This window comes from Melanostigma gelatinosum (assembly GCF_949748355.1).
Source record: "Melanostigma gelatinosum genome assembly, chromosome: 12".
NCBI lineage: Eukaryota > Metazoa > Chordata > Actinopteri > Perciformes > Zoarcidae > Melanostigma > Melanostigma gelatinosum.
Window position 1 is genome coordinate 8,135,238 of NC_136645.1, and position 14,968 is coordinate 8,150,205.

General features: G+C 41.9%; 1 protein-coding gene across 1 annotated transcript in view; it reads left to right on the forward strand.

Annotated features, from left to right (window-relative positions):
- Positions 1 to 5,119, forward strand: part of bicc1a (BicC family RNA binding protein 1a) — a 52,315-nt gene extending 47,196 nt beyond the window's left edge. Inside the window, exons 20-21 of the mRNA XM_079280082.1 lie at positions 8 to 107; positions 2,040 to 5,119. Of these exons, the coding sequence (XP_079136208.1) occupies positions 8 to 107; positions 2,040 to 2,167 (228 nt within the window). The 3' untranslated portion in view covers positions 2,168 to 5,119. The remainder of the gene's footprint in view (positions 1 to 7; positions 108 to 2,039) is intronic.
- The last annotated feature ends 9,849 nt before the right edge of the window (positions 5,120 to 14,968 follow it).

Here is a 14,968-nt window from a genome sequence, read left to right on the forward strand (position 1 = left end):
CTTCCAGATTGACCTCCAGACATTCCTGACTCTAACGGACCAGGACCTGAAGGAACTGGGCATCACCACCTTTGGAGCGCGCAGGAAAATGCTGCTCGCCATCTCAGGTACAAATGAAGAAGAGCATGTGTTTTTCACGTTTTGTCTTTCATGTCCTCCCTCGCCCCGGTCTTTCCCTGCAATCAACTGTCTGGCAAAACCGACATTGACCGATAAGACCAAACAATAACAATAGAGAAGCTACAGTAAAGATATCCCTGCCAACGACCACCTCAGTCTCAAGTTGGTTCTTTGCTGTGCTGATAATCCCCGATACCAGCTGGAGCCTCGTCCTGACAGCTCCCGCTGAAGGCAGTTCACACAAATTGGCTTATGTGTTTCATGAATGTTTCCTCTTTTGTCTGTTGCTGCCACAAGCCTGAGTGGAGCCCAGCTGTGCAGAGGGCAAAGAGTGAACTCCAACTGACAAGAGGTCATCAACACTGCCAACCTCTGGCTTTGAAAGCTACAGGTGGCCCTTATTATTGGCAGACTAGTAGAGAAGTACAAGAGAGTGAAGTTGCAACTAATTCTTTCTTGTAATTATACATGAAAAGATGTTCCAGTAATATGCACCAGCAGGAGTAAATGGGATGAAGGCACATTCTTCTCACATGAGTGTGTTGGTTTTTCTCCAGTTGCTCCAGCTGCCTCCCTGATGCTGAGGTAGCATCTGTCATGTTTTTTGCACTGGATGTAATGTGAATGTCGCACTTCATTACCGATGGTCATTTTTTTGCACGTTGTAATAGCTGGAGCCGTTAGGCTGCATACGTTAATCAAGCTCATGTTGGAGTCATGAGCTTCCTGTCATGGATATTCAGTAAAAGTTCCGAAACCTCAGAGCAGAGACGGGGTTGACGGTAAGAGCAGCAAGGGGAAACGGCGAGGCCAGTGCTGATTTTTAAGAAAGCGGAGCGATCCAAGGCCAGAATTGGTTTTATTGCCCGACGCCTCAGCCAAGTGAAGGTCAACTCTCATCTCCACTGACGGACTCTAGGGCTCCAAACCAGGAACATGCTCGTCTCTGTCTGTCTCTCTGTATTTTTGCTTCTCATTATAAAGAGATGGAATGTGAGGCTAGGTAATCCAGGTTCAGACTTCCTGCCGGTCTGCCAGTAGAAAGAGCTGCTGGAGCGAGCTGCCTGTCTCCAGTAATCAAACCGAAGGTTTATGCTGGCAGCGACAGAACGTGGTTATCATATGAATAACTCAGAGACGCCGTGACGTGACATTTTTATGAAAGCATTTTGTCCAAGCTGCTGTGTAAAGACCCAGATGGGTACAAAGAGGGCTTTTGTTGATCTGAGCAAACCTGTAGTGATCTGAATCCAATTAGCTCAATGGAGGCTAAATAGAAACGTTATGGGGAGACACCCAACGTGCATAGAGTAAAAGATTTAACGAATAAATATCACCACGAAAGAGCCCCAGTTTATTGAAAGTCTGCAGTACATTAGTGCTGCTGAAGTGGATATTTCTGGCTCAGTCTGAGAAAAACTAATTTTGAGAAAATGTCCTTTGAAGAAATGTCCTGTAAATTCCATACATTTTACTCCATACATTTTGACGGGTAAATGGAGTAGAACATTGTATAGATATCACCATGACACTTGCCAAGTTGATTACAATATTTTTTGTATTACGGGTTTTCTGAAATATCATGTTTAAATATGCAAATTAGGCATTATCTAATGCTAACTTTTGATGAATTTAGGATAAATCTGCAGACCCAAATTGAAAAAGTAGTTAAATAAACAGTTAAATGTGTATTTTGTATGTTTTCTATTCACTCGTCTGATGTTATGGAAGCAAAATAACCCAAAATCTCAAAATGACCAGCGCATGAAAAACGACGGTTTTGCCTGTGATGTCTACTTTCTCTTTTGTTGTCTGTATTTCTTTACTGAGATTCACTACGCCTCCCAAAAGCAACACTAGAAGTAGTTGAATCACCTTTGCTTCTGTTGATGTTCTGTGGTGCTTTTGTTTCAACACAGAACTAAACAAGAATCAGAGGAAACTATTTGAGCCACCCATCAGGTCCTCTTTCCTGGAAGGGGGAGCGAGCGGCCGCCTCTCCCGTCAGTTTCACGCCGACATAGCCAGCGTCAGTGGGCGATGGTAGGTGCCTCCAGACCTCCGGGCCATCCTAGAACCGTCCGTGATGGAGACCAGCCTCCAGTGTCATTCTGTGACTCAGCAGCCCTGGTTTAAGCTGAATGAAGACTGTTCAAATGTTGTTGTTGCCATATAGTATAAATATATATATTAAAAAAGCCATTGTTTTACCTGAAGTGCCAACAAGAAAGAAGGGATTTCTCTGAAACATAAGGTTCAGTGTTCACTCCTCATAGAGCCATTGAGTCTATCTGGAGCATTTATATATGAAGGTGTGTTGTTATGGTTCTGATGAAGGGTACTGTCCAGTATTTCTGTCCAATTTTCATTCAAGGGAACAGGCAGAATGATTACTACAATCATTTTACACATTGATACGACCTGCATTTGTACAATGCTGTTGTATCAGTGACATGCACTTTAATATTACTAGACTTTTGCCTGTGAGAGCCTAATTCATTAGATTAGAATAACTGTTTTTTTTTTGTTTTTTTTGTATTGACTAAAAGCACAGATGCATTTTGTACCAAACCAAATGTAAGCACTTACCAGTGAGTTTAGGGTGCCACCAAATGAAGTGCAAAATGTGTCAGCGCGTCAAAGTGGTGACTTAATCAACTTTAAGATATGCCAAAGGAGAGCATCCATGTGGCCTTTGACCTTTGGCTGCCTGAAGTGTTTTGATTGGTGGACATTCCTCCGAGGTCAGTGTTTGTGTCCAACCGTAGTCTGTCTGTATGTGTGTTTACTAGACCAAAAAAAATCTAATATTTTGTACTCTATGCATTATGATTTTATTTTTTATTTTGTATTACCATTTTAGGGGAATGGGTGGGATGTGTAACGGTAATCAGTTTACATTTGTATTTTTTTTTATACAGTCATGAATAAGTTTCTATGATTTCTGTAATTAGATTATGAGTATATTTTACTTTTTTCCCCTGCCTTTTAATCTGTGGAGCCGTAATGTGGCTGTGCCATGGGACAGTAGCAGAGACGTGAGGCAGTTGGGCAAAGCTTTAAAAAGGCCTCTCTCTGATTGTGTCAACAGGCATTTTTCTATGGTTCTCCTTCCCTGTTTGTTTATAGTACATGCTCTTTTGTCATCTGTTATTTGTCAGCGTTGGCCTCCCCGTGGCCCCTTCTGTGTGCCGAAAATCTCACAAAGTACTCCTCCTCGTATCCAGACCTCGAGTTGCTCTGATAGGACTGTGTGCCCTTTTTTGTCGTCTTATTAACTGGCTGTTCCATTTAGAGCAAGCAAGGATCTGACGGAGCAAGGCCATGCCTTTCTGTAGCGAAAAGTGCCAATGTACATAGCTAGTTTTTCAACAGGGAGATATTTCACTAAGAACACAAATATTTTTGGACTTACTCTCCAGTAGGGAGGTGCAACACACAAAGAACCAGTATATTCACAGCCAAATTGGTCTCATATGAGAATATCTTCAAGAGATAAAACAAAGTCATCAGAATGACTGAGATGTAAGATGAAAACAAATAGAAATCTGGAATTTTCTGGTATCAGTCGTGCAATCTAATATCCAGGAAACCTGGTTCAGCAGAGTTTAATGAAGGAACGGGATTATGCAGCAGCAGTGTTTATCATCAAAGCTTGCGTTTGTTCTGGACGCCTGGATTATGTTCGCTCATGTGTTTTGGAAAAGGAAAACATCCTTTTCAAACGGTTCATTAACTTCGGATATCTCAAATGTTATTTTGCGTGATATTCCTAAGATTTATCTGAGGATTTAGCCTCCAAACCGATGCATCGTCCAAAGTCTAGAGCACTTTGTATCAAGTGCAACTAAGTGCCTTTTTGTACATTTTTTGTTCCTTCTTTGCAGTACTAAGGATATATATAAGACTGACGATTCTTATCTTGGTCTAAATGAGAGTACAGTGTATATAATCTATTAGGTATGTAGAGGATGCTTTTGAGAAATTGTCACGGTCTAGTGCATGACTCGCCAAATTTTACTACGAACGCAAGTAACAGCAGTCCTCACATGGTCTCACACAGAGAAGTCAATCATTTGTCACTTCTCTTCGATTCGCAATGATTCCCTTTTAAGGCGATTTGTTGTTTATCATGTTCACATTTAACTACTTTCCAACCTCCCTCGCAGCTGATTTGAGCCATTCTCAATGCGGTTGTCGAGTAAATAACACTAAAGTAAATTATAATCTGACACGGTGGCCGACGCCAACCAGGTAATTGTCTTTTATCCCCTTGGAAGTCTTGAGGAAAGACACGAAGAGGGAGAACGCTCCTCTCGAAAGGGATTCTTTATCCCGAGAGGAAACCCGGGGCCGGGTCGCCCTCACTCATCATGGTACTACATTGGGACTGTTGAGCACTGATTCTCCCAGTGCTGTGACTCGTGTTCCCGCCTTGCAGACATTTGTTTTCATCCCTTACCTTGTTCGGATGCGTTTGCTCGGAGGGCAGCAGAGGTTCTTGTCTTATCAAGTGAATGTTTAAATAATATTGATGCATGTTATTGCAGATTTATTACGGATCAGTGAAGGGACTCAAGTCAAAACGTTTACTGCCAGCTTGTCTAGTCTTTTGCCCTCTGATAGAGTAGATTCACAGTTATGTCTTTAATTTGTTTGTATCAGTAACATTGTTGTTCCCAAAGGGATTTATTTGAAGGAGTCTTTGTACTGCAATCAAATGGTACATTTATAATAAATGTAAACCACTAAGGATAATACATAACTTTTGTACAACTTTTTCATCTTATGCAACCATTGTTTTTGTGTGAGAAAGGTACAACTCTGCACAAAGTTCCAGAGAAGAATTTGTGTATAAACATTGCCATGTGGCCAAAGCTCTGTTCAATGTGGCGTCTGTTGATGCTATTGTTCTTCTAATTGTATTGTAGTACAGATATAAACAGGACATTTTGGAGGAACTGTCAAGCAGGCAAAAAAGATGTTTGTTCAAATATTATGAAGGTAATAAATTTATGCAAACAAAGTCCCTTTTTTTTGTGGGTTTTTTTCTGCAGAACACAAGAATGTAGAGATATAATCGTCTTTAAGGCAGGAGGAGGATGGTAGCTCTAAGCCATCAGGAAGTCCAGGCTTTCAGTATCCATAAGATGCTGCAACCTTCCGACTCCCAGAATCTTCTCTAAGAGCAGATAAGCACAGAAAGTATTAAAATCGCTTCCGCCAGAGTTTCAATATATACATTATAATATAATACATGTATAATATATATATATATATATATATATATAAATATAAATATACCCATACAGAATAAAGCTTATAAATATTTTGTCACATACTACATTCACTTTATCTTCTGTGTTTGACAGCCCTGCAGCTAAAGGTAATCAAAAACACATTGTACAATGTACAGTATGTGTTTTTTAGGTTCTGCAGAGTATGTATACTGTACATACTCTGCAGGTTGAGAAATAACCCAGTCCCATGCCACGTGGTTACGGTGCCATGCATGCCTACATGAGGCCTAATCCGCACAGCCAGGATCTGCTTAATCCAACAGAATGAATCTGCTGCGACTAATGGAGATTCTGACAGAGACAATATATAGTGTAATGCTCGAGAACAAATTCATTTTAAGCTCAGTCTCAAGTCTGTGGCTCTTAATTTACTGCCCATCTGTCCTCTTGGACCATTAAATAAGTGGACTTTATATGTAAGATGTTATAAGATCTTTTTATTTTCTTGCACAATTATTTGATTCAGTTTCAAATGGAACAAAAAGGGTTCCTCTCTTTTTCATTATTTCTCAGGCATTATCCAGGTTCTATAATCTAGTTCCTGTGTGATGAATTGTTGGGTGAACAATTCAGATTTGAAAACCACCTGTCTTGAGTGAGGTCACAAACTGCACTGTCGCCTGGCTGTGCCACGTTTACGTTAAGCCCCGACAATGTCTCTTATTTAATATAAGCAGAGCAGCAAAATTGGAGAATGAGACCATCGACTGCAAAGAATAGACCACCACTTGGATTCATGCATTTTTCCTCCTAAATTCGCAGTGTAAATAAAAACCTCAAGGGGGCAGTGTTGCCCCTTAAAATGACTCACTTCTCCAATAAAACATGGACAATGGTTACCCAGCAACAGATTATTACATGTTTAGAGATTATTAAACAACACTGAAGACTACTGGTGGTTTATTTTGTATGCCCAAAAAAGACATTTTACTTATCACCTCTAATATATATGTTATCTGAATTTGGTTTTTTTAAATAGAGACTTTACACTCTTTTTCAAGCTGTATTTTGCCTGAGGTAAGGAGGGTGATTACATTTTCCATATTATTCATGTTCATATTTACTGCTCTAAACTTCTTCTACAGGCTTCTCCGTTTATGGCGGCAAATCCATGTTCCAATAATGAATAGAGAGAGGGCGGGAGAGCCTCTCATCCAACCCAAATGAGCCCTTAACAGAAGGTGCCAATGAGCTTTTTCTGTGGCAGCTTATGTCTCACTCACTCTCTCATCCTCTGTTATTGTTTTCCATAAAGAAAACCGAACGCCATGTTAATACCACAACACTGAAGGATGTAAATACTGGTATCCTGCGGTGCTCTGGGGTCATAGGAAGGACACTGCGCAATCTCTCCACTGGCTTCCTGTAGCATCTAGGATACACTTTAAAATTCTCACCATCACTTACAGAGCACTTCACGGTCAGGCTCCGGCTTATGTAGCTGATCTACTTCGCCCCTATTCACCCGCCCGCACTCTCAGGTCAAACGCTCTAGGTCTTCTGTCAGTCCCACGCACACGATTTAAGAGCCGTGGTGACCGAGCCTTTGAGGCAGTGGCCCCGAGGCTCTGGAATGCTCTGCCTGCAACTCTACGCCTCGCAGATTCTGTGGATACTTTTAAGAACCAGCTCAAAACCCACCTTTTTAGGCTGGCGTTTGTGTAAAAGTAAACCCATGTCCTAGACCTGCTCTTAAAATATGTTTTACATTTTTATTTTATTTTTTATTATTTTATTTTATTTTTAAATTTTCTCTGTGTATGTAATTTATTGACCCTAGGGTCACATTGTGTTTTTTATGCTTTTAAATGTCTGCTCTGTTAAGCACTTTGTGATACTACTGTCTGTGAAAAGCGCGATATAAATAAAATTCATTCATTCATTCATTCATATTGACAAAACATTCATTGCTGTCAATTACTGCCAATTCCTCATATGATAAAAAGATCTGAGCTGTATTGTGATCTCTTTTTTTGCCTTACTGAGAAACTTAAAGGAGAGCTAGCTTCCACAGGAATAAATGCACTTATATTTTACCAGCAATCCCACACGCTTCAAACATAATGGCTTTAGAGAAAAGCTTTTAAATCACGAATATCAAAGCCTCTACGCCTCACTTTGGGCGATTATGCGTACAGCACAGCTGGCAATCATTCTCAGTGCCGGGCATGGATCATTTGAATTTCATGTTCTATTGTGAGAGACGGACAGAGTGAAAGACGGCTAAATTGCAGAGAAAATAAGCTACGGGCTGTTCTATGACGAACCAACCAACCATGCATTTATTCTGCATCCTGGTGTTTGGTGTTGGTGGAGAAAGCCCGCATTCTCCACCAATTTGTTGTGAAAATAAAGCTATCTTTCACACTTAGAGCAGGTTTAAGAATGAAACAGAAGCTCTCAGAGGCGTATAGTAATATCAAAGCAATAGATTTATTTATCAACAGAGTTATTCAGCCAACACAATTAAACATGCATGGGCTCTAATGATTTCCCTCTCAGAGGTCCACCATAAGACACGCTTGAACACATCAGCGTGACCCTTAATATAGGGGGTCCGCCCCTCCGTACACATTGGCCAAAGTCAAAGATGCAAACGGTTGTACGTGCATTACGCTTGGAGGCCGTGAATGTCCATTCACCTTGGCCCCTCCCAGAAGGCATCTTCTTCCGTCAGTGTGTGTGAAATGTTGTCGACTGCGGGGGGGTGACTGGTTTAATACAGCCCGAGGCTGCTGGGCCTACTCTAAGCTGCTGGCCCTGCTCTTGTGACGCAGTTAAGCCAGTGATCTGCCAGTAATCTTCCACTGCTGCTCTCTCGCCCTACTGTCTCATATGAGTACTGCCTGAGTCACTATTAAAGCTAAGACTATTTAAGCTGCTATAAGCTACTGGTTATTAGAACTGCAAATAAGCTAGTGTTTAATTAAGCTGCATATAAACTAGTTGCTAATTAAAGCTATTTCATCCCTACTAATTGCGAAGCAGTAGCAGGTGTAAACTATTACACCTTAAGAGAAATAATTTTCTCAACACTGGCAGCCTCCCCACTTGAAGACCAGCAGAGTCCACAGCATCACATATTGTTCTCATGAGCAGCTTGCCTTTGCAGGAAAGGTGTAAATAAGAGGAGGTGTGACTTGGTTGCTGGCTCTTATCCAACAGACAATATGCTCACAGTGGCTGTCTGGCTCATTGTGTCTACACCTGTTTTTTCTTCTCCTTCATGCAAAACAACACAAATCTCGCATTGACAGATTATTGTTTGCATATCTGCAGCTCTTGGTGCATTCAGTAGCATTATTTCAGTATGAGATTGTGCAGTAATAATGCATTTAGTGTAGTGTACATTGTGTTTTTCACAATAAGCCAGACCATTATTGTTTTTTTGGTTTAATATCATGAAAATGTTGGTCGAGCCCCAAATAAAGCTCAATCGAGGTTCAATCTTAATATATATCAATTGCTTATGGTTTTTCTTTTCCCACACCCAACTCAATCATCAGACTGATTAACCTCTTCACCTCTGTTGAGGAGGTTTAACATTGAATGTATATTTTATTTACACCTCTACTGGAGGAAAAGCACCTGCAGGCGGCAGAAAGAAAACAGGGTTTCAGTGGTCCAGAGTAAAGTAGAAAATAATATTATCCTGGATTAACGCACGACATAAAACATCTTCGGTTGTTGATGTTATTAGTATACATTCTAAGTGGCTGATATAATAATAATAGGCCTATTTCTCAGATTCGCGAGCGGGAACTGGATGCAGGGAAACACGACTTCCGGTTTTCCGCGCTGGCTCGTGGTCGGAACGATCAACAAACGAGAAGCAGTCCCATAACTAGCGCGTGTTTTAGTTCACATTGAAGTAACGAAACAACCGTATTTGTCCTTTTTCACAGCTTTCCCAATGACAAACATTTAAAAAGCATGCACAATAAGAGACGAGGTAACAGGATTTACCATGAAGACAGGCAGTAACATTACTTTTGTGTGCCTTGCTCTACAGCAGGGGTGTCCAAACGTTTTTCAAAGAGGGCCAAATTTGATAATGTGAAAATGCCCAAGGGCCAACAGTCCCTGCTGACATTATTTTAAACAATACAAGTAGCCTATACATACATTGTTATTTTATCATTTTATTTTCAATGACAGCAAATAGCAATGTAACCAAATGTAAGCATTCATGTGTGAACACATCTCAACAACTATTCTGCCTTTCTTTCACATCTTGAAAGTCAGATAACAAAGAACAAGCCATCTAAAAGCTAATTACATAGGAACCGATCAATATTCTCACCTCAAGACAATCTTAAATATGACTTAGTGAGGGTGATGAAAAGTTGTCTAACATTTAAATTCAACACACATGAAACAGGCTCACGAAAAAAATCAAGTTGTCTCTTCGTATCTGATGATAGCTCTTCAGTGTTACGAGCCAGGCAAACATTAGCAAACTCTGTCTTCTTCTCGGGGAAAATGTTTTCTGCTATTTTCATAACACAGTCTTTGATAACCTCACATTCCGTAAAAGGTTTGTCATGTTTAGCAATTACCACGGCCACTCCGCAGCTTACTTTGATGATGTTTTCATGTGAAAGGGGCCGCTGCTGTGTGGCCAAGTTATCTTGGAGTTGCTTCACTTTTCTAGCACGGACGCTCTCTGATAGCTTGTTGTAGCATTAGCACGTTTGGTCTCGTAGTGTCTCTTTACATTATATTCCTTAAACAAGGCAACAGTCTCATGACAAATTAGGGAGACACAGTTGTTTCGGTTTTCGGTGAAAAAAATATTGCGATCTCCACCTCTCCTGGAAGCGGCGGCCCTCATTATCGACTTTCCTTTTTTTACTTGCCGTAGCCATGACAGTTCAAGGGTCAGAGCCAATTTCAAACAGCCAGACAGTTACAGAGTGGTGCTGCCACCATGAGGTAAAAATAGGAATTGCATGTTGAATTTGTATGATTTATTCATTCCGTTTTGACTGTGCTGGCGGGCCATAAATAATGCATTTTAAGACAGAAGGCGCGGGCCGTATAAAATCTGACCTCGGGCCGTGATTGGCCCGCGGGCCGGACTTTGGACATGCCTGCTCTACAGGGATAATTAAATACTTGTCCACTTCGAGTCCCCATCGCATATTATTTTAATATTTTAAAGTGCAGGCTGTCGCTTCCAGGCCAGCTGAACGTAGTTAGTTGAGATGTGGATGAAGCGGCTGGTGATCAAATGGAGTGGGATGCTGTGGCTGTGCAGCTGCAGGAGCGCAATTAGCGCCTCCGTCTCCAGGTGAGTGTCTCATGAACATGTCGCCAACGAATTTTTCAAGGTAACGTTGCTGTTAAATTGATAACAGAAAGGGAAATTCATGCGTTTCATTCAAGGAGTGAATTTGCTGTTGATGCTAACGTTATGTTCGTAAGTTATCCAGGCAGTAAAGTTACGTAAACTACGCATCTAACGTAAACATGTCAAGCATTGTGGGGTACTTTGAGTTAACTAGGGTATAATCATTTTAACGATACATTTGGACAGCACTACAAAAGGGCGAAGTCACGATATAAACCACTACATAGTAAGTAGTGAGTGATTTCAGACACAGCCCATGTCCACACATTCTGTTAATCAGAATTCTCAGGTGCATTGAACAGTTATAAATTGTATAACTCTTATGTAGCACCTTTACATAAACTGTCTTTAGACGTCAAATGTATTTTACGTTTTAAGTGTAATTTATGAACACAAAATGCTCATGTTTTTTTGTGCTTTTTCTTTCTCACAACCCAAGTAACAACGACAGCCTTCGACAGGACACCGACGAAGACGCATAATCCCATCACGAAGTAACTGAGGTCACAATAACTAACATCACTTAAAACTGGAATTTATGTTTTTATGCTTCTGTGGCCGAAAGTAAATGTTTTCAGGTTGTCTGCATTTCCTTATATGGTCCATTCCCGTGAACGCGATATCTCAGGAACACCTTGAGCGAAGTCTTCAAATTGATTGGTTGGCGGAGGCCGACAAGGCGAGGCGGGGTTGGTAATTATTTTTAGTGTTTCCTTAGTTTAACTTGATCCTTAACAAACTCAGTGTGTGATGCAGCTCAAGTGTGTGTCACTTCAGCTGATTTGACCTCAACCAAGACATAGGGAGGGACTGGATCCGGACTGGATCCAAGGTGTGGAGCATCGGAGTGGATGATTTCCACATGCAAAACAATTTAAATAGAAGCTCTCTGCATACCGTCAACTGAACCGGTGCCTCGAGTTCCACTCTTATTTCTTTGGTCTGCAGGGCACTCTTAATAACCCTGGCAGAGAGCATTTGTCGAGTGGATTCTGATTTCACATGAGCTGCCTCACAAAACTTGAGGGCTGTAATGCATGCTGCTAACCCAGAGTGGGCTTTTGTATTAATCCTGCCTTCCCTCATCAATAATCCCTGACATTTCAGACGCTCCGCATATGCAAGAGTTCAGTCCAGCTCCCAGTAACAAAATGATATGTTGGAAGTGTGTATTGTGGGACAGGAAGTGAGGGGAAATTTTGGAGCATTTGGATGGTTGAATACATTCTTGGGCAGCACAGCTGGACACTGATGGGGACAGTTGTGAAATGTTTACAGCAGCTTTTCCATCAACACATCTTTGCAATAAGAGGTTGTGATCGAAAGGGAAATGAGGAATGCTGCACCAACACAATCACAGCAGTGTCATCATGCCATGTGCACACCATACATGCACCACAACATGCATGCAAACTCGTCGTTTGCAATTGTCTGGTTTTACATCTCTCCAAAGTAGTTGTTGCCCCACCTTTTTTTTCCCATCTAAAACGCCACTCTGCTAAACGTTCTCCAACAACCAGATTGTACCGCTACCTCTGGTAACGAATAGTCTCGTTGCTGTCAGAATGTAAAGCTTAACCTCTTTGGGCTGCTGTCATTTCAGTGTCTGACTGATGTGACTAACCTCCACCTCTAGTTTCTAGAGCCAGACCCAGAGAGTGTCACAGCTCCGAGTCCATCCATGAGACCCGCCGGTGTCCAAGACCATGTGAGGTATAAATGGTAAAAACGTCTCATATATGTGACATGACATCCAGGAACAGTTCAACATTTTGGGGAAATGCGCTTATTTGCTTTGTTGCCAAGAGATGGCTGTGAAGATTAATTCTTAGTTTAAAACGTTATAGCCAGAAGCCAGTGAACGTAGCTTAGCATAAAAGACTGGAAAAATAGGAACACAGCTAGCCTGCTGTCGAATTTATTTAATCTCTGCAAAACCTGACGTGTAAACAACAAGATGTGGTTTTATTTGGGTTATGAGTCCAACATTTCTTGACCAGGCAACCAGAAGAGGCTTCAGGATGTTATTGTTCACAGAAAAGAAGTAGTTCAGCTCATAACAAAGCATTTTGTTGGATTTTGTACTGATTAAATAAACACGATATTGAGTGTTGGTGGGCTTCAGAGTTGCTGGTAGGTGGAGTTTGTTACCTTCAGACAGAGCCAGGCTTGTTCTTTGCGCGAGCTAAATATTTATCTTAGATTTGACTGTAACAGGGATAGAAGCTGAAGCCGTTTATTTCTTTATAAGCTCTGTTAAACTGGGATTCCATTTGGAGACCTGGAGACACACATGGCCGTTATCAGTCAAACTGCAGCTACAAACTCAAGCCAGAGCTCACACTGCAAATCAATGACACGCTTCATTGACTTCCCTCAGACACTTGTGTTTGTGGTGTGCCGTGGCACACATTATACCCGAGAGACTTGCTGTTGTTTTCCCTTAATGTGGAATGTTGTGGCCTTTGCTCCATATACTGGCTCATAAATGGCCTCTTGGATGAGAAGGGATGTGTTGTTGCCGTAGACTGGGTGTGTGAGGATGATGTAGAAAGCAGGGAGTAAATATGAGAGGGATATTTGGATTAACTCATTTTCAAACCTATTTGGCCTGTTTTCTCCGACTACACCTGCTGTTTCCCCATCTGCCCCTGTATGTCCATGTGGCATCTGAGCTTTAAGCACAGCGGAGTGAGCGAATCAGTGTGGACTTCCAATACAGGGCACACTGTGACATACAGTGTGCTCAAACACAAAAATGCACACGAGAGTAATATTCTCTGAAATGAGATCTAGAGTAACTGCAGAGCAATTTCGGAAAACTGACAGGAAGATGAGACGGTACAAGGTGAAATGAATGTGAAAATAAAAAATGAGGTGGAGGGGGGTGAACTTGGCTGGGTGTGTTTTTGCAGGGTACACAGTGGCGCTCTCCCTCGTCTTCCTGCAGCGCTACTGGAAACACTGACGCTAACGCAAGATGACTCTCGCTGGAGGGGATGCGGGTGGGTGGAGAGAGGGGCGGCGAGGGAGACGGATGGATGGTAGGATGAGAAGGAACGATCCAGAATTGGTCGGACTCATCCTCCACCTCCTCCTCTCCTGTGCAAGATAAGCACAGTACGCGGAGCCGGGAAATGGGGAAGGGAAGGGAGACGGGATGACTTAAGAGGAACGGATGATGCCGTACATGACAATGAGCTTTTTTTTCCTTCTTTTTTCGGTGTACCAGTAGCTGCGCTCTAGTTCTTGTTTACGTGTGTCATGACTGCCCATAGACCTTTTGATGAACATACTCACTGCTTTATGTAATTATCGTGGAAACAGTCGTTTAAGCAGATGCTGTGTTAATCTGTGGATATCAGTGCAAAGGTCTTTAGTAGGCTAATCAAGCCATCTGAGACAGCAGGGAGGCAGTTGGTAAGACATGCACACAGTAAACATGAAAAGCATATATATGTGTGTGTGTGTGTGTGTGTGTGTGTGTGTGTGTGTGTGTGTGTGTGTGTGTGTGTGTATATAAAAATAAATAACTTTCTGACACAAATAACTGGTTTGAAATTATAGATCATGCCATCTGTTGATACTGAATCCAGCATCTTGTCCTCAGACACAGATGGCTCTGTGTTTGCAGGGAGCGATCTGCATGCTGACCTTCACTTGTAATGGGTTGTGTTGCCCAGGCAATTTGAGCCAGATGCAACGTTGCCCTTAAATATGAGTGTGGAATAAATGCAGGAACTTCAGTGGTGTGTCCAATATGTTTCCTACTGAATCCGACTGCCACAGTGATTATGAGCTTACCACGATTTTAATTTGCCTGCCTGCTATAAACCCCCCTTTTTGCTCACCAACTACTGGCTATCTAAAGAGTATAGAAATGGTCACATTGCTCTTTGCTGTTGTGTAACGCTCCCTCCTCTGTACTAACTCCGGTGACGATTACGACAGAGATGAGTTAGGGTGGCTTCCCTCCTATAATTCGCAGTGTAGCCTCCAGTACGGCGGCTTCCAACAGCATGACTCAGGGGTCCCATAGGCGCAGCTGCAGAATTGGTCGGCCGGTGAATAGATAAGCACTCTGTCGCCTCAGGGCGCCGTGTGTTGCACTGAGAGAGACAAAAACAAATAGAAGGTGACATTGCCTCAGTGATGCTCTCCTGAATGGAGAGGAAACTGATGTGCTGCTGGAGGA